The sequence below is a fragment of the Pseudopipra pipra genome, chromosome 5, assembly GCF_036250125.1.
Source record: "Pseudopipra pipra isolate bDixPip1 chromosome 5, bDixPip1.hap1, whole genome shotgun sequence".
Taxonomy (NCBI): Eukaryota; Metazoa; Chordata; class Aves; order Passeriformes; family Pipridae; genus Pseudopipra; species Pseudopipra pipra.
Window position 1 is genome coordinate 7,999,045 of NC_087553.1, and position 27,347 is coordinate 8,026,391.

General features: G+C 42.3%; 1 protein-coding gene and 1 pseudogene across 1 annotated transcript; one reads left to right on the plus strand and one right to left on the minus strand.

Annotated features, from left to right (window-relative positions):
• On the plus strand, positions 1-17,497 carry LOC135415111 (aldo-keto reductase family 1 member B1-like; annotated as a pseudogene).
• LOC135414068 (aldo-keto reductase family 1 member B1-like) lies at positions 17,134-26,961 on the minus strand. Its single transcript, XM_064654329.1, has 10 exons — positions 26,809-26,961; positions 26,385-26,552; positions 25,749-25,865; positions 24,352-24,429; positions 23,829-23,951; positions 20,268-20,374; positions 20,038-20,119; positions 19,433-19,516; positions 18,507-18,589; positions 17,134-17,766 (listed from the first exon to the last, which is right to left on the minus strand). Exons 1-10 carry the CDS (start codon positions 26,872-26,874, stop codon positions 17,724-17,726), a joined length of 951 nt encoding a protein of 316 aa, XP_064510399.1. The 5' UTR covers positions 26,875-26,961; the 3' UTR covers positions 17,134-17,723.
• Positions 26,962-27,347: the final 386 nt, after the last annotated feature.

Genomic DNA, 27,347 nt, shown 5'->3' on the forward strand with positions numbered 1-27,347 from the left:
GAGCCAGTCCCTGCCTGCAGTGCTGGTAGATTGTACATGGCCACTCACCTGGAGCTGCCCACCCATGCAAGGATGCCCATCCTGGGACTGGGGACCTGCTGGAGCTGGGGACCTCTCCTCATCCTTGTGCCTCTGGTCAGGCAGCTGATACCAGGAGACTGCTGAGAATCACAGTAGACTTTTTCAGCAATCTCCTCTTCGGGTCAGGAAAATGCAGCAAATCCTTTGTGTGGTGTTCCTTGCCTTTTGAAATATTTCACTTAGTGCAGGTATTTATCCCTGCCCCTCAGGAAATCTTATGAGTGATAGTGCAGAACAGGTAGAAGGAGATTTTTCTTAGCCATGGGAAAAAAAATTACATACTACAAAAGTAAAAACTTCTGCCCAGCTTGGGGTTTTTTTGTTTGCTTGTGGTTTTGTTTTGTTTTGTTTTGTTTTTTGCTTTTGGCACTGAGTATTAATATCATGTCATATACGTGTCATCTTTAATGAGTGCATGTAGATCTAGGAACTTAAGTAGCAATGAGTGGATTTGGAAATGGGGATTTACACTAGCTCCTTAGAGCCTGTGAACAAGTTATTTTTATGGCAGTGCATGAGTACACAGCACTTTTGCAGGTAAAGAACCGCCCAAACTATTTTCCTGCAATGTTACCTAATGGACTTTCAATAAGAGATTAGGTTTAAGGATATACTGAACGTAAAAGTAGTCTGGAAATGCACTGAAAATTTTAAGAAACTGATCTTCTTAAGAAAAAAAAGCAGATTTTTTCCCCTGAGACTGCAAACAAAATATGTTGAATTACAATTTGCCAACTTCATGAAGCACTTTCCAGTCAGCATAAAAGTATCTTATTCTTGTTGTATTTTTGGGTCAGCTGCTGCTAACCAGCACATAACTTATATAAAAAAATGTGATTGAGTTTGTTTAACTCTTTCAGTCTTGATTTTTCTCATGACAAAGGACACTAGTAGCTAAAGAAGGCTTTAAAAGCCAAAGTGTGCCATGTGGGGGGCCTCTTAGGGCACCAATGCTGTGATGGATGAGCTCTCTGAAGGAACACGTTAAGCTGCTGATAGCAACTGGTTAGGACTAAACAGAAGGAATATTTTGGACACGTGATCCCTGCCACCACAATCAATCTCTTGTGTTAATACAATGAAAACATGCTCCAAACCCCCAGCGATTACTTCTTCAAAGCTATTTAATTTCAAGGTTCCCGCAGCAACTTCAGCATTTTCGTGCTGTAACTGAGCCTCTCCTTTACCCTGCTGCTCTGACTTGAAGCCCTTCTCAGTGAATACCATGTAAAATGAAAAAAAAGGATTATTTTTTCCTGAAAAAATCTCGTATTACAGAATTTTACGTAACCACAGAGTATGTTGTTTCCTTTGCTCTCCACCAACTCTTCCACTCAAAAGCGATGCCGATCACTCCTGCATGGCAGTTTTCCCAAGCTACATAATGCCTGGGATTTGGCCACCATTAGCCTGCTTCCCCATGCCACCCTGGGAGCTGCAGCATTCACAAGTAGGAAGGGGTGGGATGGGGAAAGGGGTTGCAAAAAGGAAGACTTGTAAAACTTTAAAACTGGTTATTTGGTTGTGTGCAGTCCTGGGGGGAAAAAATTGCTGCATTTTCTATGTGGTTTTTTTGTTGTCGTTCATTTAAGTGAACCAACCAAACACCCTTTGATTGGAAAAACTTGGAGAAGTGAAATCATAAAAAAAAAAAAGGTGGGGTTGTAATGAAGTTTAAATGTAGGAGGTGGTCATGATTTTGAATCACGGTTCTGTTTGGAGTGCCATTTTCTGGATTCAGCCATCAAACAACTCTTTGGTGTCTCCAAGCCCAGAATCTGAAGTGATTTACTTTGTTATTAAGTAGCGTGGCTGTGTATTTTACCCAGGAGGTGGCACTGTCTGTAGTGTTTTGCATCCTCTCCCCTCCCTGTCCTGTGCCAACAAGAGAGGGATTGTTTGTGTGCAGGGCCAGCACACGTTCCAGAGGTGATTCGTTTCCTCATGTCACCACTAAAATTGCCATTAATTTTGGGGAAAATAAGAACTTATTTCAAGATAGCCTAGAGCCTGAAAGTGAACACACAATCCTTGGAAAAGGGCAGATCAGCTCAGGCAACTTGTCAGTGACTCCCTTCGCCATCTTATTTCAGAAAACTAATGAAAGCAGGATCCAGACTGGAACACCTCATCAGTTGAGGATTTAAAGTCTCCAGATTTGGAGAAGAGCAAAGATCTTAATCTGATATTTACCAAATTACTGACTTCTCTTCTGGTTTCAGTCTCTCCAAGGAACAGTGAGAGTTGCAGTGAAGTTTGCCATCGATGCTGGGTACTGCCACTTGGATTGTGCCTGTGTGTACCAGAATGGGAGTCAGAGCGGAGATGCACTGTGAGAAAAAACTGAGGAGGGGGTTGTGAGGCAAGAAGGCCTCTTTATTGTCAGTAAGGTATGTCCTTGGATAACATGTCTCACATGAAGCCAGCTCTCAGAACGAGACACAAGGTCCCAACCTGCAAAGTGTCAGGAGATGAAGATGCTCTGGGAATTAACTCCTCTCTCTCACGGCAAAGCAATTTGTGGCTGGGGGGAAGGAATAGGTCAGCCCTTGAAAAACAAAAGGCTTGATTTGAGAGTGATTTTTTTTTTATAGTCCATGTCCATTGTCAGCCATGGAGACAGGAACTGAGGCCGTGCTCTCAGTTGCCTCCAAGATAGGAAACAGAGCTATTGTATTCGTGGTCACTCCTGCTGTGCTGTTGGCCTCAGCCTGTCAACTCCTGTATGTTATGCTTTGTTTTGTTTTTTCCCCCCAACAACAATGGTAAGAAAAATAAAGTAACTTCTATCTGCTGGAACCTGGCAGATTGATTTTCACCAGGTTCACTTTTTTTCTTTGTTTTAATTGTTGCAATAATTATTGGAATGTTAGAGTATCCCATTCTCATTTTATTTAGTTGACAGTACTGAAATAAAATAAGGTGCACAAAAGTGGCACTCCCTCAAGATGAGAAGCTTTGCCATACTCTCTCTGTGCCTGTGCTGCATGTTTCCCTGCCAGGGATGCTCATCCATAGTGAGGGCAGGAGAGCAGTTCCCAGGATTTGCATTACCCCCACGGCTGTTGTCCACCTTCCATAAGAGATCCTTGGTGAAGGAGGCATGCCAGAAAACACTTGCTGCCCTCCAGCTGGATTATTTGGATCTCTACCTGATACACTGGCCCATGGGATCCAAGGTATTGTGACTTTAACTCCTGGGAGCCATCTGTCAGAGCTCTGCACCTTTTGCCTTTGGGATCAGATGTGCCTTTAGTCCCTTCGAATGAGGAGTGTCATTAAACCTCATTAGGACATAAAGGGACATAATGATAAACCTCTGCACTGAGTGACCAGGAGGAAAGGTGCTTAAACTAGGCCTTGTAGTACAAAAATCACCTTATTTTACCCTGCTCACCATTTCCATGTCATGCATCAAATTACCATCCAGATCACATTCATCTTAAAGCGTGGGGTTTAGCTGTCATTTGCTTATCCAGATCAAACAGTTGTGAATTATTTAGTTCCTATTTTTCTCTTCTCTCTGTGCCCCCAGCTTAAATAAATCCTTGTTTCCCTATTGTGTCATATCTCTGGCCTTCCCCCAACCTGACTGAGGCACACAAAACTGTCTGCCCTTCCTCTGCCTGCAGGACAGATTCTCAAAAGGCAGATTGTCTTGAAGATTACTCTGTTGGTACAGATTAAGGGTTTTGGCCACACCTCACCCCAACAGAAACATAAATCAGGATATCCAGCGTGTCTCAAGCTCCACTCACTTGCTCAATTTCTAAGTGATTTCCTTAACTACTTACTATTCTGCCTATCTTAAACTCACTTTTCTTTTGTGATGAGAGGCAGGAGAGGAGCCATTTCCTGCAGATGGAAATGGCATGATCATTCCCAGCAATACAGATTTTCTGGATATGTGGGAGGTACGTTCACTGACAGGCTGAAAAATTCTTGCTAGTTTGCAATAACAGCCTGACAACTTTAAACTTTCCACTTTGGGAACTGTTCTGAGAGAATTTCCAGTATAAAGTATTTCAGATTGTTGATTTCTCTTAGCTTTCTTTTTTGTGCCACCTTGCCAAAATTTACGTATTTTTATGTCTACTGCTTACTAAACTGGCTGGCTGGGCATGGCAAGAGGAAATCTTAGACAGTGTGTGTACCCTGCAGTGCCTTGAGCTGACGTGCTGTCACTTCAGTCCCCATTCCACTCTGAGCATTTTTTGGTGGCTTTAGTTGTAGTCATGCTCATTTCTAGTTGCACCTGAGCTGTCCAGGCCCCAGGAAAGCCAACATGCCTGTGCCAGTGTGCCCAGAGAACCCAAATTTCCTGCTCTAGAAAGCAGTGGAACTTGGCCAAAGTCCTTTGCTAAAGCTCTCTGTGCAACAAAGGCACAAGCACAGGCTGCATGGGAGGCAGGGCTTGGGTGCAAGCTCAAATTCCTGCTTGGCTGATGGTTTGAGCTTCCTTTCCCCTCCACCCTCACCGTGTGCTAGCACAGCCAGGTACAGAATCACAGGATATTCTGCATTAGAAGGGACTCACAAGGATCACTGAGTTTAACTCTTAAATGAATGGCCTATATAGAGGTCAAACCCTCAACCTTGGCATTATTAGCACCAGGCTCTAACCATCTGAGCTAATCTGAGGGTTGGTCGAAAGAAGAATCACAGCACATGCTGAGCTGGAAGAGACCCACAAGGATCATTGAGTCCAACTCCTGGCCCTGCACAGGACCATCCCCAAGAGTCACACACCATGTGCCCAACAGTATTGTCCAAACTCTTCTTGAACCTGTCAGGCTTGGTGCTGTGACCACTTCTGTGGGGAGCCTGTTCCAGTGCCCCACCAGTACCCACCCTCTGGGTGAAGAACCTTTTTCTAATGTCTAACCTAAACCTCCCCTGACACAACTTCAGGTCATTCTCTGAGGTCCTGTCACTGCCCGTTCTGTTCCTCTCACAAGGAAGTTGTAACTGCAATGAGGTCTCCCCTCGGTCTCCTCTTCTCCAGCTGAACACACCAAGTGCCCTCAGCAGCTCCTCATACAGCTTCCCCTCAAGGTCCTTCACCATCTTTGTTGCCCTCCTTTGGATGCTCCCTAATAGCTTGATATCTTTCTGCACACAGTATTCAAGGTGAGGTCACACCAGTGCAGAGCAGAAGGGGACGATCACCTCCCTCAACTGGCTGGTGATGCTTTGCCTGATGCCCCCAGCACATGGTTGGCCCTCCTGGCTGCCAGGGCACTGCTGACTCATATTCAACTTGCCATCGACCAGAGTCACAAGAATTCACTGATGCTTTTTCCTTCTGTCAGATGAGCAGTAAGGCACATTTTTATTGCTCAATTGAAGGAGAAAACTGGGCATTTCAGGCTCTTACTTATGACAGAAACTTCAAATAAAAATGATTTCTGCTTTGGAAGAGGGATATTTTCTGCCCTTGAAGGCTGGTAGTAGATTATTTTCTCCCGTTTCTGTTCTGCTGGAGGTGCCAATCTAATTAGGGCTGTCTGGCTGTTTTATTGTTCATTAGTGTGAAAGAAAATAGGCAGTGGTGGTGGAACACAGCTCTGCTTATACTATAATGCCACTGCTGAATGGTACAACTCCCTTGGGAAACTAGTGAGTGTTGATGATCAGGTATCCATCCCGCCCTAGCTATCCCAGAACAGCTCCTTGTCAAGCTGCATTGTTCCAAATGATGAGCTTTTAATTATGGGATAATTATTTTGTTAGCTGAGGAATTATTGTAAAATAATCTCTTTTATCTATAAGAAGGTCTGTCTGGGGATAACATTTCAAAATAGTCATATTCTACTGAAATATTAGTAGTTGTTCATCTTAAATAACGCTGCTGTTTACCTGTATGATGACACAAGATGTGAGAGCTTGAGTCTGACCAGAGCCCCACTGTTCATGTACTGCAATAATGGCACAGCACAAGAGGACCCCAGTCATGATAATTTTTACCACTGAAGTCTTTGTGCAGGCATTTTTTCCGCATTAAAAAAAAAAGTAGGTGGTCTGATTCTGCAGTGTTTCTAGGCTAAGGAAGAGCTGGTGGATGTGGAAATAGTGAAGGCTATTGAAGTCTCCAACTGCAAACAGACAGACTGGCTCCTGAGAAAACCAGTCCTAAGACACAAACCTGAAATAATCAGGTAAATTGTTCTCCAGCTCCTCAGTACTGACATCATACCTGTCTGGGGTGCTGCACTGTTGACAGAACAACTCTGGCAGTAAAAAATACCTTCTCTGTTAAGGCTGTGCTTTTCCATACCTGTGTGGGAATATACCTGTATTTGGCTAAATCGTAAAGCAACGAGAAGCACAGAACATCCTGTGCCTGTCCTTGTGCAGGAAGCCACAGTCACACAAGCCTGTGGCAACCCTGGGGTGACAGTGCAATCTTTGCCTTTCTTCTGGCTGCAAGCACTGAACTCTGCAATGGAGAACTCCTACAGCTCCTAAGGAAAAAGGTTGCGTGAATAGACAGGTCCAGGGATGGGATGACATGAGGGTTGGGTGCTTCAGTGGATGTGCACGACTGGACCTTGGAGACCATTGATACAGGGCCTGTGAGAGGTCACGAAAAATGAGGTGGGCAGCTAGAAAGAGAAACTAACGTGTAAAGATTGGGCCTTGTTGGAGGCAGTGCTGGGAAGAAGGGGAACTGATCCGAAACCCTGGCTAACTCCCTTAAAAACCCCATAGCAGCAAAAAGAACCACCTTTTCAAAGCTGATGCAGGGCTTAGTAGGTCACTATAGTGATGCTAAACCTTAAAGTACCTTCTGCTTCTGAGAAGTGAAACTTAACCTTTTTTTTTTTTTTTTTTTTTTTTTCGTAGATTGAAAGTCACCCATCTTCCTCAGGAAGAGCTGATTTCAAGTTTTGCCAATCCAAAGGGATCTCTGTCCCTGCATATTGTCCCCTTGGAGCCCCCCACTGGTCGTGGTTGTGAATGTTTTGTGAGATTTCTTTCTTAGAGGTAGATTGGAGTCAACGCACTAAACCATTCTTAGGACGTGGATGAACCCTCACAGAGTAAAACTAATGTAATTAGAAAAAGATTTACTACTCAATTAAACATCTCACACACAGAAACTTCTCTCACACTTACTGTGATATTCTGTCACTAACTGCTGTTACTGCAGTTTCATATTTAGAAGGATCAACTGGTTGATGAAAGCAGTGAAGAGAATTCTTAATTGAGCTTGGGTGGGCTTATTAAACATATAAGAGAACTTCTGAACTAGAAAAAAACCACAACAAAACCACCAAAAAACCAAAACAGCAGATGCTTACAAAAATAATACCTTTGCAGTCCTGCTGAGATAAAGGGATTTTCAATAGACGACCTGAAGAAATTTTGCTTTTACTCCAGTCTTCATGGCTTTCTCGAACCTGGGACAGGGTGTTTAGCAGAGCAGCTGTACTTGTGAAGGACAAGATGAAATTTTGGGGATCAAGATCAAAGAAATTCCCAGGCTGGACTAAAATGACCTGTTTTATTAGGAACTACAAATCTTTTCTCATGTGTGCACTAGTTATAAAAGGAAAAGAATGAAGGCAGGGACTGAAGGAACAAAAAGATGCTAAATTAAAGTGTGCAAGATGATGCTTTTTTATCATTTCAATAATATTCTTATGCTATAGTGCTTGAGGGAGAAGACAGCGGGCATCTGACTGCTGAAGTCTGCTTTTTATTTTCACAGGTCCAAATCTGAACGTATTTCCCTTTTTGATGATCCTCAAACCAAGGAAATCACACTCAAGTACAATAAAACCCCAGCTCAGGCTGGTCACAGTATTTTCCCTGGTGACATGTAGTTTTCCCACTTGGGCTAAAGTAACTATTTACACAGGTATCGTGGAAAGCTGAGCTCCAGCTGTGTCTCACACACATTTTAATGCTTTAAAAAATATTCTCTCTGCATTAATTTTAAGGATGAACAGAAGATTACCAATGGCTCTGGGGGCTTTAACGGGTGCACTGGCCACTTCTTTGCACAACATCCCTGCCAATCCTGAACTCTTGCTCAGTGCACTCCCATGTTGTCACCGCAGCTTCAGAGACTGATAAGGATTTAACGAGCTCATGTAATAATTAGGAAGGGTTTATTAGAGTGCCTCTCCTGTGTGAGCCATCTCTGACTACCAGTAGAGCTGTTCCATGTAGCCACACAGGCACATATGGTTTTTGGCTTTCAGAACACAGGCAGCACTTCTCTGTTTCTATCTGTCCCTATCTGTTCTGACACATGCTTATCCCGGCTTCACATTTAAAGAAAGATGCATATAATTCCCAAAGCTGTCAACATAAGCATATTGAAGAAAATTTTAAGGTAAAAGGTACCTTACAGAAATATTAATGGTGTTAAAACCCCATACATGAAAAAAAACCTACTCTGCCAGTGGCACAAAGTATCCCCTTCACAGTCAGAACTTGCAAAACCTTTTGTCTGTCAGTAACCTAACCAAGTAGGTTACTTCCCTATGAATGCAAAAAAATTACTTTAAAAGGAGCCAAGTTTTCTTCATTAGAACATAGTGAGATGATCCAATTAGACCCCACCAGCACTGTAACTTTATGACATTTATTCATTGCTCTCCACAAATGTGCCTACTGCACACTTCCTAGGGCTTCAACCTGTTTTGGGTATTTTTTCTGCAAATGATCTTACTTGTCTCTTTGCGAACTGAAGTAACCCAACTGTTTGGGAGCTTTTTTCAGGTGTTTGACTTTGAATTGACCAAAGAGGAGATGGAAATTGTCCTTGCTTTCAAGATACCATATCTGTGCATTAAGCAAGTATCTCCTCCTCCTCCAGGCTTTAGCAAGATTGGATTATCATTGGATATCCTCTAAACAGATATTATTTGATAGTCCCACTGGAAAATAAAAAGAGAGGGAACCTTTACCTCCTCACATCCATATCTGCTGGAATCCAGCAACTGAGTTTATTAGAGCATTGTCCATCCTGTACAGGTTGGTAACACTGGAATTTCTGCAGGCACATTGTGTGTTAAGGTATCTTGTACTGGATGCATACCAAACTGCTATCTGAAAATCAAAATCAGCTGGAAATTCCAAAATAAATAAGTGGCAATATTTTTTGTTCTGTTTTCTTTGGCTCCTTTACATAAGGGATAGCCAGTGTAAATAAACTCCATTTTAAGAATGAGAGTTGTAAGAGTTTTTGAAGTGAAGAGCTGTGCCTATGTACTCATGCCAATGTTATTAAAGCAGTGTCCAGATAACAGAACGGTTAGATACAGACTTACCAAGATGTGCAATTTATTCTGTTTTCCTGGGTTACCCACTTACCTAACAGCACACTGTAGGCTTGGGGGTTCACAAGAGAGCTGTTTAGTATCTCAGGGAAGTCTGGCAATTTCAGCTAAGCAAAAGATACTTTATCCTTTGAGAACGAGGTCACTGATACATGTGAAGGTTACCAAGCATTCACTTCCACTGCCCTGCGTACACTAAGCAGACACACATGTTTTTACTGTAGTTCACAGTTTTAGTTTCTAGATGCAAAAATCACAAGGACTATCCCTTTTTTGGAAGATTAAAAGAGACACCATCTTCAGATCTTCCATGGCTTGGGACTGTATATTGTTGTTTTAAGCAATTTGCAATACTTGGTGTATAAATTCATGATAGAAGTGGAATATGTAGTGTAAGATGGGGGAAGGTAGCTCATAGGCATTCTGAAAAGTAATCTTTGAGCCTGGATGCATTTACTTCCCTTATTATCAATCAATCATAGTTATATCAGTCCTTTATCTGTATCTTTGCTCTGCTCTTGTAACACAAGTCTCAGTTGCAGCAGAATGTATATTCTCTTATCATTTAGTAGTGATAAAAAAAGTTTAATAAACCTGTGTCTTTGGGATTTATGAAAAGCAGTCTTTGTCATAAATAGAAATCCTGACAAAGTTTATAGAAATTTAGATTCTCCTGTTTGTTGTATTATTGGACAGAAGGTCAAAACATACACTATATTTTAGTTGTCAACACAAGACAATCCATTCAACATCAAAAGATCTTTATGAGATAAGACAATATGCTGCTTGAGATTCTTAGTTCAGTAATTTCAGTGTAACAGACTGAAAACTCTTTGGAGGACGTCAATTATGATTCAGGAGCTCTTAATGAGGTTTTATATTTATGAACTGCTAAAAACTAATAAACTAGTAGGAGATTTGTATGTTTGGTTTATAGTATCATCAAGAGTATATAAATACTGCCTTTATCAGTAGAGTGGCTGCACTTAAGACTGTGAATGTCTCCTAGCACATCCAAAGTCTGATAAAGGAGACACAGGAATTATTTTGTTTGGCAACTGTCATATTTAACAAGCACAAAAGTTGGGCAGCTTCATAAAAGCCAATCATAGATTTTCACTCTCCTGTACTGCTCCCTAGATACTGTTTGCTTGTGTTTTGACTCAAAGGATGCCAAGGGATGCTGTTTTCCCTGGTAAAAGAAAAAAAAAAAAGTCAGTGCTGCTGCAGCCTATGCTGGTGTTTTAATGAGGCATCTGTTAATCACAAATTCTTGCTCTTGAACTCTTGCACATGACTCAAAACTCCTGTACATGCTTTAGGCTCTTCCAGCCCAGTAGAACAATGTGAATCAGCACTGCCTGCAGAGAGGAAGGACAATTGTGTAATTAAGGTTCACAGTTAGGATACACGCTTCATGGATATCCTTTCCCAACTGATTTTCTTTGTAGTTAATAAAGGAAATGACCTATCTCTGAGCTACTTTCGACTTTTGCAAGTTGTTTGAATAACAGGTGCCCTAGAAACAGCAAAGCAATTCCCATCGAACTGGATTTCTTACAGCAACTCTTCTAAAGAAACAGCTCTGAAAAACGTATCAGGAATTGACATCACACAGTTATAGTGCAGTGCTATGGACAGGAAGGTGCCTGTAACAGGTATTCTCTGGGTTTTTTTCCTCCTGAACATGCTAAACTGGAAAGATCAGTTCCAGAATATCATTCTAGATGCAGTTAGAAAATGTACTATATGGAAGGTGATCTGCTTCCAGGCATTGAGCCTGTGGTCAGGTTGTCAATCTGCAGTAGCAGGAGCAATACCCGTTTAAGGCTGTAGTGTGCAGCTTATCTTGACATATTTGCTACTTCATAGGAATTTTCTAACAACATTCCAATTTAATCACAGATATCAGACTTGAAGCTATTTACAGGATGTTTATAGACTGTGGTAGGCAGGAAGTCAGACTAGATGATCACAGCAGCCGTATAATAGTAAAAAATTCAAAACAAGTTAGAAGCCAGAGATTGTGCGTTTGTTTTAGAGACAATAGATCTTTTTCAGCTGCAGAGCCTTCAGCGAAGGTATAAGGAGAAGAATTTGGGTGGTGTCAGTTACTGGGGAATAAAAGTGCTTCTATTCTGCAGCAGAGCTGCAGCCCTATTTACAGTGTGTGCCTTTTCCAGCAGAGTGTTGCTGCCTCACAGCTACCACAGCAGCAGGCCTGCTGCCATCAGCTGCTCAGGAAGCACATGGGCCAGCTTCACCCCTTCCCCTAACCCAATACCTGTCCCACAAGGGCACTGCTCCAACTGCATCTGCTATCTGTAGAGAGAACACTACAAAGCACGACCTCTGTCGTATGCAGTTTTGTGGATTCCAAAAATCTTCCAGCCTCTTGTGTTTTTATGCGAGTTTGGACTTTGCTTTACATAGAACCTATTTGCTAAGAAAATAAAAATTGCCATGACAGGCTAGAAACTTGAGTTTCTTTTACTGCTGTGTAACTGCTCTTCTGTTGACTAAAGAAAAACAAGTGTTTTGCTGGTCAGATCATTGCAGCAGAAGAGAGGGGACAAGCTACAACTGTCTTCTGAAGAGCTTAGTTCTGTCAGGGCAGGGACCAGCAGCAAAGGTGTTGCCACACTGACAAGTACTGGAAACTTTCTAGTGTCCATCTTCAGATTCATCAGAACCCTGTGATAATAAGCAAGAATAAGTACACTGATGGCCATTTAACCCACTCCCTTTGTGTGGCTGTGACTAATTTAACTGCACGCGGCTATCGAGGAAGCCTCAAGGCAGTGACAAAACTGTCCCCACATACTTTTCAGTGGCCCATGGAACATTTGCCATTACTTAATTCCCAGGTAGAATGAATGTCTAAAATGAGGAGCAGATACTAGCAGGGTCCAGTACTACACAGATCTAAAAATGCCAAGGCCATCTCTTGAAGCCAGGAGTGAACATGCCACGCTATCAACAATATGCCTCAAGAAAAGAACATGAATATTGTCTCAGTGTCATGTATGCAGCATAAGGCTAAAGTCACCATGAGCAGTTCTAGGAGTAGAGAAAATTCCTCAAAGGACTAGCAGCTTCTACTCCTGTGTGCCTACTTCCCTCAGCTTTCCGTTGGAACTACAGTAAGGGGTTTATAGTATCCCCAAATAATTTTCAGTTTCCATCAGCTGTGCAGCAGTGCTTACACCAAACCCAGACATACATCCTTCCTAGTGAGCAGTGAGATTATCTGTGCTACTGGACTGAACCCAGTAAAATGAAAACACCTTAGCTTGGCATTTTGTGTTTGTATTACAAACACATTGTCCCATGACTTGAGCTTTTGATTGTGGAGTTCATGCATTCTGGTAGAATCAAGCCTCATGAAAAGTTCCAAAGGGACTGGGTGAAAAAAAGTAAAGTGTTAAGTCCATGTTTTAGAGGGAAAACAGGATAACATAGGTAATGAACAATAGGTTAAACCCCAAACTCTTTGCTTATCATTGCTGCTCAGGGTTTCCATCCACCAGAATTCCAAGCTCTCTCATATTGAGGTCAGTATCATCAAAAAGCACATAGAATGAGAAGCAAAAGAAACAGTAAAATACAGACCTATTTCATTAACTTTTTGCATGCAATCCTGAACAAGTACTACTGGTCCTTGCCTTCCTTTGTATCTTACAGATTTACAGAAGACTGACCGGGATAATCAATGGCCTAGGAATAATTTATACAGGTGGCCACTAAGGAAACCAAAACTTTCCTTGACCTGACACAAGTGCAGGGAGCTATGCCATAAGCTTATCAAATGTGGGGCAGCTTGGAAAGCATGACTGGAAGTAGACCAGTTGGCATCTATCTGTAAAAATCATCAGCATCAGATGAATCTAGCAGCAGACAAGCCCAAAACAAATGGCAATTCTTGACAATATGTGAGAGTAAAGTATCATTCTCTTGGAATGAAACAGCTTCAGAAGTTAACTGAACAGGAAAGAGTTAACTGATGGCTGTTAAACACAAAAGATTTCAAACTGCTGTTAGAATATTTAAAGAACACACCACTGCAGTGCTCAACTTACTCATCTTCAGCAACTTATTTTGACCACAGCTGGAGACAAGATGCTACAATGTGTGTATACTTAGTCTGATTCAATTCAGCTGTTCTTATGAGCAACTATCAGCTGGCTTGTAATCAGGCCTATTTCTGCTCAGAAAAGCCAGATTCTACATTCAGCTTTTTAAATTTTTTTCTTAAGGATTTGGAAAAAAAGATGGAGTTTTGCAGATGTTTGTACTAGTGGTCCTGTACCACACACTTTAACAAGTTAAAATGCAAGAGCAAAGTGGCCTATTAAAGAGTTCCTCACAGCCCAAATAAACAAGGTACTGCCAGAATAAGGCAGGGCTCTGTACTTTTAAGTGGCCAAGGACAAGGCAGATGGAGGCAGGACAAATAGTTATGACAGTTTATAGATGACAAACTAGGAGATTACTAAATGATTTACAAGAAAATAATTTGTCCCAAGTCAACTGCTCTGTGCCCCAATTAAGCAAAAGACACCAGATTTCTAACTGTATCTTCAACATAGTGAATATAGATTAAAAATCCACATACAGAATTTTATTTTCCCATTTTGAATAATGTAGTTTCCTGTGCCCCAGATTTCACAACTCTGCACAAAATGCCACGATACACACTTGTGTCAGTCTTGTGAGCTCAGGAAGAGGAGAGATCCTGTCTCCCTCTCCCAGAGGGAAACAAACACCAAGTTACAGTGTATCATAAGAAGTGATTCCAGCCAGGCAGGCTGGGGTATTTGTGTTCCAATACCAGAAGTCAGGCCATTTTCTCTCAAAGGAACATCAACTGCCACCTGAAACATACTGTGCCTATCAGATTATTTGTGCTATCCTACCTTCAACCAGCAAGATGTAAATTCTAGATACTTCTTGTATTCTCCCCTACTACCCCCAAAAATTTCCAAAAACAGTATATTGCCTTCTCCAATGAGGCAATTGCCAAATTTCTCCACCCATTTTCACTGATAAATCAGTTCACCATCATTGTTTGCTACCACAGAAATGGATCTGTTCTGTCAGAGCCATTTTCTTTTAACACAAAATAAAGACCTGCTAATCTGATATCATTTGTAGCAGTGAGTGCAGGTGGACTTGAAACAATTTTTGTACTAGTACTGACTCCACCAGTCCCAGGAACGTGATTTTTCTGTTTCCTGCTCTTAATCTTTCCTGTACACTGGAAATCCTCTTCACAGGGTGTGCTACAGTATCACAGTAGCTCAGCTGCTGCAGCAGAGCCCTGAGAATGTCTGGGAAAAGGCTGTCAAGGTGGGGCTGAACTACAAGTTCTTAAATTAAAAACACAAAACAAAACATAGCCACTTTTCATTGGAAGAGCTACAAGACTGTATTTGTCCTTAATTTCTTTGATCAGGTACCCAGAGATCTGTCAAATCACAATACAAAAACAAATGCTGTGAACAGTTCTAGGCAGGAAGAGCTCAGTTAGCAGGAATGTTAAGCTCCGGATATCTAACTCTTTGATCTTTCCACTTCACCTTTTAGGAGACGAAAGGAAATCTCTGCTCTTGTAGGTAGAGAGTGTGGTACAATATGGGGGTACAACAGACATTTAGTTTACCGTAGCAATTCCCAGATGAACCTAAAATAAATGAAGACTTGGCCACAGTCTAGTCTGCCTCTTCCTCTATGTCAGCCCTATTTAATTATATCTGCCCTTGAAGAAGCAATCCAAAAACATTATGGGTGACAGGGTTTTCTACCACTCCCTTCCCATGCTTTCTGACAACAGCCTGCTTTCTGTTCAAGCTTGTGCATTGCTTCCCCTTCACTCAGATGCTTCTCTATTTTCCCTCTATTCCCACTCTCACATTTCACCAGGATCCAAGCCCTCTGCCGGTTAAGTGCTGCACTGTGTCCCAGAATGACCCTTTCCAAATTCCTCCCTGCTAAGTCATCCAGAGAAATACAGAGAGAGCCTGTTACAATACCACTCCACTCTGAGTGCTAGGCAGTCTCCCTTCTGCTGCAGAGCAGTCTCTCCAGTAAAGTCATCTCCAGTAAAATTCCTACTTTGAGAATGGAAAATTTCAGGCACAAACTTCCATAAAAAGTTACAGTGAAATGAAAACAGAGGAAGCTAACAGAACCTGATGTACTGTTTTAGAAACCCTGACCTTCAGTGTTAACTTCTTGCCAGAACAGACTTGTCACAAAAGTGTTATTTCCCAGCCATTCAACACTGCCCCAAATAGTTTTCTCATCAGCCGTTCTGGTTTTTCTAGAGGCCCCTGGGCTTTTGCTTATCACATTAGAGACACACAAAAACACTTGCAGAGCTGAAGCTTTTAGTATTTGCTTTAAAGCCCAGAATTTAAAGTGATTATAATCAATTTATATCAGGAGAACCAGCATTGGAAGAGAATATTGGTTGGAGTCAGACACCAATTCTCTCCTCCTCATGTTTTAAGTTAACTCAATCTTTTCTGTTTGGTCTGTTGTAAAGTACTGTGACCAAAAATGTTCAATCTGGTCTCAGTGATAGTGGAATGATTTAAAATAAGCATTTTGAGATTACAAAATATCCTCTCAATGTAATGGTTTAGTATTAATCAGAAAGAAAAATTTTAAATTAGTATGACTCCCTAATACCTTTTTATCAGTACCAGGAAACAAACCACCTATTTCACAAATACTTGCAGAGCAACTCCCTTCATGTTACATTTTAACCTGTCTGAGTTCACTTAAGGTACACTATGCAGTTATGCAATCAGAATCCTACCTTACATTTACCATTTAGATTTGTTATGTACTAACAGTTCTGGTGTCTCCCTTCATCTAGGGTGTTCAGAAAGAACCCTCTTTCTGCCAGGCCTACACAACTTCCTTCAGAGGACTATTCATGCTCCCGATCTACTCAGACACCAAAAAAAAAAAAAAACAAACCAAAACAAAAACCCCCCTACAGGAACATGGAAGAATATCACCCAACACTAGTCACTGCTTTTACCAGGGCCCAAATACATTTTGTGAATAGTCTGAAGCAGCTCTCACACAAAAACAACTTTAAAGCCACTACCTACAAGTATTATGAAAATCATAAAGAGCCCTCAGGGACAAACACACTTCACATAGCAAAAAAAAAAACCTAACAACCAGTATAAGTGTATTTTTCTGTGCTCCCAGAACAAAGCATTAATTTTCCAATTTGCAAGATCATGATACAGAATTTTCTTAGAAACCCATTTCTACTATATTTGCCAATGGTACCTTGTGCAAGCACAGAATTCCTTCCTGTACTGTGTGCTGCCTACCAGAGAGGGCAAGGTTTCTACTGCTTATTAAAACAATCCCATGGCTTGCTGTATAGGCTTCAAGTCTTCAATGGACTAAGTTTTCTACTAGCCAAAGTATACTATCACTTCAGTAAAAACTATAAACTGAATTAAGCATTAGTGTATTAGTTGTCAGACACACCAAACCAGCTCTGTTTAAACAGATGCTCAAACAGACTCATTGGTCACAAGTTCATCACACTCAGGTGTTCTACATGTACCAGCAGACAGCTGTCATACACAGGGAGTTAACACTGACACCAGATGATTTTGTGAGGGATAATTTTCCTTGCTTTCATGTAATCTCTAGAGGCAGCTGATATAACCCAGCTACTCCAGCATTACTATCACTTGAGCATTGCTGAAATAACCATCTCATTACACACAGTAACGAAACTATTTTATTATAAGCAAAATCAGCATTTATATCACCAAGAAACCAGGACCTATACACTTTTTGAAGAGCTACCTGTGTAGAAACTGCTGTACTTCAAAATCAACTTGTACTTCCAACTAGAGAAAAAAGTATGGAGTGTTACAAAGAAACAAAACCAAACCCAAAAGTAATAAGAAAAAAGCAGACCTCATTATGTAACATCTCCCAATATCCTGGTTCTTCCAGAAAACAATAGGCACTAGCTCCAATTCACAGAATTCCAAAATAAAAGTGATTGCTTTTTCAAGCTTGCTCAATATTCTCTGCTTACCAATTCCAGATATGCTGTTTTGGCAAAGACAATCTACTAGTCCACACAGTGTGCTCTTCAGAACCATTTTAGCATTTCCTTCTTCCAAAAAAAAGAAAACAGCACAAAGTCACTGAGTACATATACTGCATCTTTGTAGGGAAAAAAAAAAGGAAAAACATTAGGGGTGTGGAAGGGTGTCTGATGCAGTGAAAAAGCTACATAGACAACTCAAAGGCAACAGTAGAAGCATATCTGAGAACTTGGAGAAAGGCAGGAAACCATCTTCAGTATTCCGCATTGAAAGGGTAGCCCTTGTGATTTTTGCACCTGGAGGAAATCAAAAAGCAAAGATTATCTCATGCCTGAAAGACATTATATGCAGCTGTAACCACTTCAAAGAACCACCACGGGGGGGAGATGAACCCTATAAAAGCAGAGCCAGTTCCTCTGTTTTCCTTGGTGACACTGTGTTTGCAAACAAAAAGATTTTGAGTGCCTTCTGTAGTTTGGGCTCCAAGCACCTCAGGTGATGTGACCTAGGTGCTTTGCAGACAACTAACTCAGGATTTTGCTGTTTACTGACAGAGGACCTTTTTTTGCAGCCTTCCAACAAAGATTTCCTATCTGGCTCTAGGCTTTCAAGTTTTAAATCCTCCTGTTGCTTCCTGAGTGTTCGTCCACTTTCTCAACTCCTGAACAACATACAGGTTTTGTAACAAGCTTAGGGGTCATGGCATAAAGACAAAATACCACAAGTAAAGTTAATCAAGAATTTAAGCCTGCATCATGCTCATTTCTCCAATATGAATAAGAAGCTTCCTGTTGCAATTCCAGCTACTAAAAGCTTCTTGGAGACTGAACTGAAAATGAGGTTTGGTCTATGCTCACCATGCTTTGGTTCATAAAATGAACACTGAAAAATCTTACTCTGGAAAGCTATTTTGAGGATGACCCCTTTGGAAACTGAGTTTGCATATTGTGAATTTCAATTAAGCCTACTATCTATAACTTCATATACTGAACTATGTGATAACTTGACAGTTTCTTTTCTTTAAGCTGTTACTTACATCATCATTGCACAGGCTCTCCAGTTTCTATTAAAGCTGAGAATAGTTGCCATCTCCTCTTTAGTCAATTCAAAGTCAAACACCTAATAAGAGAAAAAGCTGAAAATGACCTCTTTGACAAATCAGTGCTTGTAAGAAAAAAAAAACCCAGAACAAACAAACAAAAAATCACAGTATTAAAGAACAAGTCCACAGTGTAGAGTGCTTGTTAGAAAAAGTGACTGTTTCATGAAGAGAAAGGAAAGAGACGGCTCTCTGTATTTCTGAGACCCCTCTGGAGGGAGGTGGGCAGGGAGAAGCAAGAATTAAAAAAAAAAAAAAAAAAAAAAAAATCAAGCTGCAGTCACATGCACTGGTTATTTTAAGAAGTTTGGAGAGCACTGAAGTGTTGCACAATGCCTCCATCCTCCATCTGTGAAAGATGCATCCTTCTGTCCTATTCCAGAGAAACCGCTGTAAGACTTCAATATTCCACTGAATGCAACTAAGCGTTTGGAAGCAAAATCCTAATACTGGTTTTGGTCCAAGATCACTGAATCAAAAGCAGCAACATAGTCCTGCTATCCATGAACCATTTTCTTCACAATGCTTGCTCTACAGAAGTCTTTTGTGGTGTGCTACTGCATTCAGTCCCCAAACAAGCTGTCAGATGACTCATTCACATGACACAGAACAGGAAGCATCACATAATGTGACTGCTCCAATCACCAGGACAGCGTTTCCAAAAGCTTTGTTCACCCCTGCTCTCCAACTGTAATCTTAAATTCAGTCCTCCTTAGACAGCAGGTAAACACATGGAGAAAAAAAGCCCAGCCCTCTTGTTAAAGTATCAGTTGGGAAGGGTGAGAAAGGATCTCTGTTTGCTCTGCAGGGAGAAGCCGTGCTGTCCCTGAAGGGCAGCACCCAGCTCACTCCTAATCCCTCACCTTGGAGTTCTCCACAATGCGCTGTGGTGTGACAGACTTGGGAATCACAATCACATTTCTCTGGATGTGGAACCGAATGAGAACCTGCAAGAGGCATATCACTGTGTTAGAGAGAGGAGGGTTCTTGTTCTAGGTAAGCAGAACCTGTTCCAGCAATCATTTGATGTAAACAGTACAACTCAGCAGAATTAACCCATTACTTGGAGCTGCATTTCAAATCATACCTGAATTCTAAGCAGCACCTTCTGAAGTGCAAATAGAGAAGTAGTGGAGCCCCACACTTTCTCCTCTGCCATGCAGTTTAGCAATACTCAGTTCCTTTCCTTCCCACCAAGACTTTTAGTAGGCTATTCAAGTGTTCACTTCTCTGCAACAGGACTTGAGATGGGAAGGTTGAAGCACAGCAACAATTGAAGATGGCTCAACTTTCTTGTGATGGTCAAAGTGCCTTTGGAAGGGTGCACTGAAGGCCTCACAGTAAACACACCTGCATTGCTACTTAACACCACAGGTGACAGGGAAGGAAAAACCACCCTGTCCTTTACATTGTCATTAACTGTCCTTTATGCTGTGCTACAGGAAGTGGTACTCTGGCACCTACTCACCTGTGCTGGGGTTTTGTTGTGCTTGGCTGCAATCTCTTTGATCTTGGGGTCATCCAGGAGGGAAGGATCCTCTGGCTTAGCCCTACACAAAGGAAAGAAGATGAATGGCAAGAAATCTCCATAGAGCCAACCTAGCAGAGATCTGTATCTGAATGAACCATTAATGCTGCACAAGTAGTCTCACTGCTTCAAGCATAATCCACATTAGCTTCCTTCCAAAGCAGTCTTACCATGGTCTGTCAGGAGAGCCAAGGGGACTGTATGCTGTCACAGAAATCCCTTTGGATTGGCAGTACTTGATCAGCTTTTCCTGGGTAAGGTATGGATGACATTCAACCTGACAACACAAAAGTATAGAGATTGACAGTGACTTAACTGCTTTAACATGTTCCAGGGACTAGTTTTTAATCAAAGGCTAATTTTTGTTTTACCTTGGAGTTTCTAAACAGTATTATGCAGCCTTTGTTTTCTGTATGCCACCACCCCTTTTCTACTATCTGTAGTTCTCCTTGCAATGAAGGGTTCAAGGGCTGTAGAAAAACTCCTTGTAACTTTGCTGATGCAGATCATCTCCAACATATAAAATGACCAGCTACACAATTGCCTCAATGAGACAATTCAGTAAAATGCACACACAGGAGAACCATAAAATCACAGCAACAGGATTACAGACCAGGAAGTATAAAGTTCTCTTTTCATCCTTAATTAAACATGCCATCATAATATTTTTTTTTTTACAGCTACCATATTAACTTCAATGATAGTATTGTTTAATTTGGTTTTGTTTGCTTTGTGTCAATACTCACCACTGAACACCTCTAGTCTGCAAATGGTGACAACGGCTACCTGCTACAGATTTTAGACCTTCAACCCACTGTCCATTGCAGACTTTTTATAAATGCATGGGTACTTCACATGAATTTCCATAAGAATTACTACACAACAGAACAGACTCCTTAACAGTGGATCTGTGTTCTGACAAGTCAATGCACAGATATGCAGTATGGAACAGAAACTATTTGTGTCAGGAGGCAGTGAATGAACATGAATATTCGATACTTTGCATAGAGGGACTTTCAGGACAGTTTCACACCAGGGAGTACTACTTTTCTTTCAGCAGACAACATCAAGAACCGTTTTGATGACGCTGCCATTCGAGACTCCTGCAGCTGCACTCTGAGGGAGGTCCCTAGAAACTTGTGCTGCTGGCAGGTGAAACGAGAGAGTGCAAAACATAGGATCAGTTTACAGCCCCAAGCACTTTATTTGTGGTTCTAGCTGCTTGCTGTTATCAGAAGCCTGCATGCCTGTTTCCCTTCTGAGACACGCTGCAATATTAAACTGAACGTGTAGCTCAGTTTTTGGGACAGGTTTATTTAGCTTCAGCAGCTCCAGAAAGACAGCTACTCAAGAGTATTCAATAGCAGAATTTATATGACATAAGTAAGGCAAAGTCATCCTTACTGGAACTCACACTGAAAAACTTCTGAGCTAGTATTACATTTGAACCAGGATGAAAAGCCTATGATGTCCATTTAAACAAGCATCTTAAGATACTGCAATACACACTCTGTGTGTGTGTGTAATTTAGAGTCAGATTTCCTTACTGAATTAAGTATTAGTATCATTGTAATGTAATTACTACCTTGTCAAAATAATTTCTCACTACAAATGAAACCAACACACATCCTGATTGCACTGAAATTAAGAATGGGAATGACATGAAGATAGTAGATTACATATGAAATATCTGCACAGAGAAAGTGTTTTCAAGGAAGCACTATCACTACTAGGCCAACTGGTAAGTGTTAATAACAGACAAGCTTTCAGGCTTGCAAGCATTTTTTTTTCCAGAAGCAATAAATCATGAAGGACACGGACCAAAGATCTCTTGCTCTGGGCTAAACTTGCTTATAGTAATCAGAGCTTGACAACATTTACAAGTGGGAGAGGTCCAAGGTTAGCGACTTCTGTGCAAGAGACATGGGTAATTATTATACAGTGACAGTGTCAATGAAGTGTGGCAGAGGTTGAAAGGTATCATAAAACTTACAGTAATTTTCTAAAAGTGCATTGGGGCTGATAATGAAAAGACACATTAGAGAATCATTCCTTTTGCTCATCAGAACATTTCAGTTTTATGTTGAATAGACTTCCAGAGAACACTCCCATTAAGCTTTCTGAAAAAAAGGTGTTAAACCCCCTTTTCAGTACACATGTTCAAGCTGCCACAATAAATTACCCAGTTCTAGCAATGAGGTATCAATAACTGGGACTGCAGTCCTTCAAACACCACAGCAATCAAGGTCAAGACTAGTCAGAACTCACAGGAGTCTATCCTGGGACCTGTCCTCTTTAACAACCTGTGCCATGCTACAGTTGTGTCAAACTTGAAGGCAACACCAAACCGGGGAATGACCAGTAAATACACGAGGGCATTTCAGAGGGACCCACTCAGGCAGGAAGAACACGCAAATAAAAACCTCAAGGAATTCATTAAGGCTGCACATGAAGACCTGCACCTGGGAAGGAACAGCCCAAAGCCATGCACCTGGGAAATACAAGCCTCCTGGCAAGAACACAGGCTGGAGCCTGACTGCCTGCAAAGCAAGTACGCTAGAAACAACCTGGGGGCCATATTAGGCTGAGCTGGACATGAGCCAGCAGGGAGCCCTGGCAGCAGGAACACAGACAGTAAATTGTGCAAAGTCATGATCTGTCTCTACTCACACTTGTCAGACTAACTTCATAATACTGTGTCCAGTCTTCCCCCCATTCCCAGCCCCCCCTCAGTAGAAGAAAGACTGACAGACTGCCACGAATTGAGCAGAGGAACACCAGGATGGCTAAGGGCTGGAGAACCTGCCGTCCTGGGGAAGGCTGAGTGAGCTGGGCTTGTTCTGCCTGGAGAAGGGAAGGCTCCAGGCCTCCTAGTAGCAGCTTTCAGTACCTAAAAGAAGGTCTTTTCCAAAGACAAGCCAAGCTCTTCAGTGCTACATGGAGGAAGGTATGAGACACAAACTGAAACAAGAGAGGTTGACACTGGATATAGGAAAACTCCCTCCCTCCACCATACAACCAAGGCAGGGGGTCAGGCAGCAGAGCAAACTTCCTAGGGAAGCTGTGCATCTCCACCCCTGCAGTTTTTCAAGATTGATAAAGGTCTGGACAACCTGGTCTGATCTCACAGCTGATGCTCCTCTGAGCTGTGAATTAGAGCAGATTATCTCCCAAGGTCTCCTGCTGTCTGAATTTTACTAAGATTTTATTCAAGTGTTGCTTGGACACTTCTACTCTGTGGCCTACCTTGCAACTAGATTTCCTCCTTCCTCCTAACCCTCATTAAGTCTGTGAGGGGTCTATAAAGCATGTTCTTGATCAATTCTCTCAGTCATCAGCAACAGGAACTGGCCTCTCCACAGATGAGTTATGAAGAGGTCATCCAATTCCCTATATATACACACACACCAAGTTTTACTCTGTGTCAATGAAGTTTTTAGACTTCATCTGAGTTCCCTCTGCTTCAACATCTATAGAAAGCAATTCTGGAGCCGCTCATTGTCAGATTTCCAGGCAGCAGTGCAGAAAATCCACAAAAAACCAGCACCTTGTACATCCACAAGCAGTTGGAGGGTGGGATTGAAAGAATATGCTGTGTATACTCCATTATCTCTTACTATAACCTTATTTCAAAACAAGATGTTAGTCATTCTTAAAAAAACCCAAGAAATCACCATACAACAAAAAACACCACCATCCAAACATTTGCCTGCTGTCACTTTGCAGCTTACCTGGTTATTTGCAGGCTTGTATTTCAGTCCTGGCTTGTTCAAGATTCTTTCAATCTGCTCATGGTTGAAGTTGGAGATTCCAATGGCTTTTACCATACCAGCATCCACCAGCTCTTCCATTGCCTAACAGAAAGAAACAAAATCAGCCTCTAGCACACAAGGCAGGGCCTGAAGAACACATTCTTCCTGATATGGCTTTGTTTCCTTCATGAGAAACCTGAAATAACTGTTCAGATTTTCAGAGTTCAAGTTTGAGGAAAAATCACCTGGAGCACTCTTGTACTTGTGCCTTGTCTCCCCTGTCACCAATGCTCAAAAGACTCATTCTCTGACATTGGGGATATTCACAGCAAGTTAGAAGTTGCAAGTAATGAAATTATACTCAACAAATCACTATTGTACCAGTGAGCCCTTACAAATAGATCTAAACACAAGAGACAGTTTAGACTGCTGAAGGTAATGAAAACATGGCAGAGACTGCTAAGACCAGAACACATTATTCTCATGCTGCAGCTAAACTTACCTCCCATGTCTGTAGAATATCTGTGTTGCTGGGGATAGCCATGCCTTTGTCATCTGTGGGGAACAGCTCCTCTCCTGCCTGTCAGTGAAGGAGAAAATGCTTGAAGCACTCTTTATTTATTACTGGGAGGCTGGGTTAACACCAGCTGAAGAACATACCACAGATTTGTACTGCAGGACAAGTAATACTTATTATTATACTAATTTATTAGATACTAATAGTCACTATCTACAGTCTCCAGTCTTTTTGTTTGTTTTTGCATGGTATTATGGCTTTTTTTTTTTTGCTAGCAATCAACCCAGTAAGGACAGGTACTTGTGGTGGACACTGTGTCCCGTGGCTCATCAAAATCAAAGTGACAAAACTTAAGTCTCCACTCGTACTACAGAAAGTAGGACTATAGCCAGTTTACAAAAATACACAGTTTGTATCTGGGTGTATTGAAGTGTTTTATTGGAATGCAAAATCAGGACCCACTTAGGACCTGGAACATGTTCAGCTTATACTGGACCAGATCTGCTGACAGGTCTCTTTCATGGGAAGACTCAGTGTTTAACTTGCTGGCACAGAGAATGTTAGAGCAGCCTGTGTCCCAGTTAGGACTACATGCCAAGTATCAACTTCATTCAAAACAGTTATTTTCCACTGATACATTATTACGCAACAACATATTTTCACTGGGATAGTTCTGTCCACATGAAACCCATTTTAAAAATACAGATGCCATGGAGAACAGTTATGCCAGAAGCAAGAAGCATAAAGAAGATTTTGACCAAGTTCTAACTGAAAGACTAACCTTGGACAAATTCAAACTGCAACAGCAGTTCCTTCGCATGCAGTCAGTAAAAGAGTTAGGAACTAAAAAGTTCAAACTTTTGAAATCCAAGGTCTGTAAAACACTACGGCTTCTATAGCAAAGGTTAGTTTAATCTGTACTGTCTTAAAAGACTTAGTGATTAAAGACAGAAACAATCTCTTATGATGTGACTCCGTAACATGCAGAGGAAAGAACTTCTGTCAGACAGCAAAGTATAGCACAAAGAAGGAACCACACCACTGTCAGCTGAGCATACTCATAAAAGGTAACACAGGCAATAATCAAAAGGAGAGAGATATAACTTCTCCTTGCAGCAGGGAAACCCACCCCTACTTCAAGGTCTACCTCTTCCATGATCAAAAGGACAGCAGGTGACAGGCAAGCATAAACCTTGGTAAGGTAAGGCTCAACAGCCTGGTTCACGTGGCCACAGTAAAGCTGAGCAGCAGAGCAGTGCTGGCACACAGCAGACACGTGATGACCTGTAACAGCTGGAGCAATCACTAGTCTATAAAGCCACATAGCTCTTCTAAACTGCCAATCACAACAGACAAAGCCAAGGGCATTGCTGCTACTGTACCTTAAAACCAAGAGGCCAGTGGATGAGGTAGAGATCCAGGTAATCCAGTTTTAGAGCAGTCAGAGTCTTCTGGCAGGCTCCCTTCACCAAAGGCTTCTCATGAAACGTGCACCACAGCTAGAAACAAAACGCCAAGGCACACTATAACCTTCTGGGTTAAATCTCTCAGAACCCTTCTGTACTGTTCAGGAGAGTGCCTGTCCCGTTCAGAAGGTGATGTGAAACTGGGTCATCCTACAGCTCTTCAAAGAGGGTTTGCTCTGTGAGCAGGACTGGCCTGTGATACTGGACAATATGAGCTGTGGCAGCACACTGCATAATGTCCTGGTATACAGCAGAAGTAGTCTTGTTTCGTTCATTAAGACTTAAATTAAAGAACACCTACTATAAGGTCAGATACTGGATGAAAAAGGACAGCATAACTTCATGCCAGGAGAAGCTGAAAGCATCACCTACATTTGTGACACATACTCTGCATAATTCTCCATACAGGATGAGGTAAAGTAAGAACCTTGTCTCAGGAATGGTCTAAGTGATGTTCTGAATACTGCATCCCAGAGCAGGAAAGTAAAGAACTCAGAGGTTACTTAGGAAAAAAAAGGTGCCTCCTGGTATCCTATATCACCAGATCCATACCTTACTGACGACAAAGAGGTCCTCTCGTTTCACAACACCTTCTTTGATTTTTTTCTGGATCCCTTCCCCAACTTCGTTTTCATTTTGGTACACATAGGCACAGTCCAAGTGACGGTATCCAGCGTCGATAGCAGCCATCACCGCTGCTGTTACTTTCCCCGGTTCGGACTGAAAAAAAAAAGCGACGGCAGAAAAAAAACCAAAACAAACTCTAGTCAACGTATTACCGAAAGCCTTTCTCACAGCAAGATAAAATTAAGAAAGCCGCCCCATCCAAAGCAACCTCCGATTAAAATAAAGCAAAGCAGGGAGCCCTGGCGGCCCGGCCGGGGTCACGACAGTGCCCGCAAGGTCCGGGCCGCGCTCCTTTCCCTCCCATCGCCCCCCACCCACCCCCGCCGCCGGCGAAGGAGAGCCCCGGTACCTTCCATGTGCCCAGCCCCAGAATGGGCATCTTGGCCCCGGTATTGAGCTGCACAGAGGTGGCCATGGCCGCGCCGACACCACTACGCCACCCCCGCGCGATCAAACGCGATTAATATGGGGCGGCCCGGCCCGCCCCGCCCCGGCGCGGCCCTGTCGGGGCGGGGCCGGAACCGAGCCCGGGAGCGCAGGGACGGGGCGGTGGCGGAGGAGGAGAAGGGGGGTGAGAGGGGCTGTGTCTGCGGGCCCTGCGCTGGAGCGACCGTCCCGCGGTCGTGCCGCCGCACCGCATCACCCCGGTCCTTTGGAGTCACATCCCCGGGATGGGGATGATAGAGGGGACACGACATAAGAGCTGTCACCCTAAGAGGTGTTAGCGGGCTGTGTGCCTCTTAAAAGGAAGGGCTGAGCCCTTTGCTGCCGCAGGGATGGTGTCCTAGGCTGATCCCCCTTATCGATGTTTTATGGCCCTGTGTGCTGATAACAGCGAAATAACTGGAGAAAACTCGGATTTGTCTGGCTTGTGAGAGCCAGGAGAAC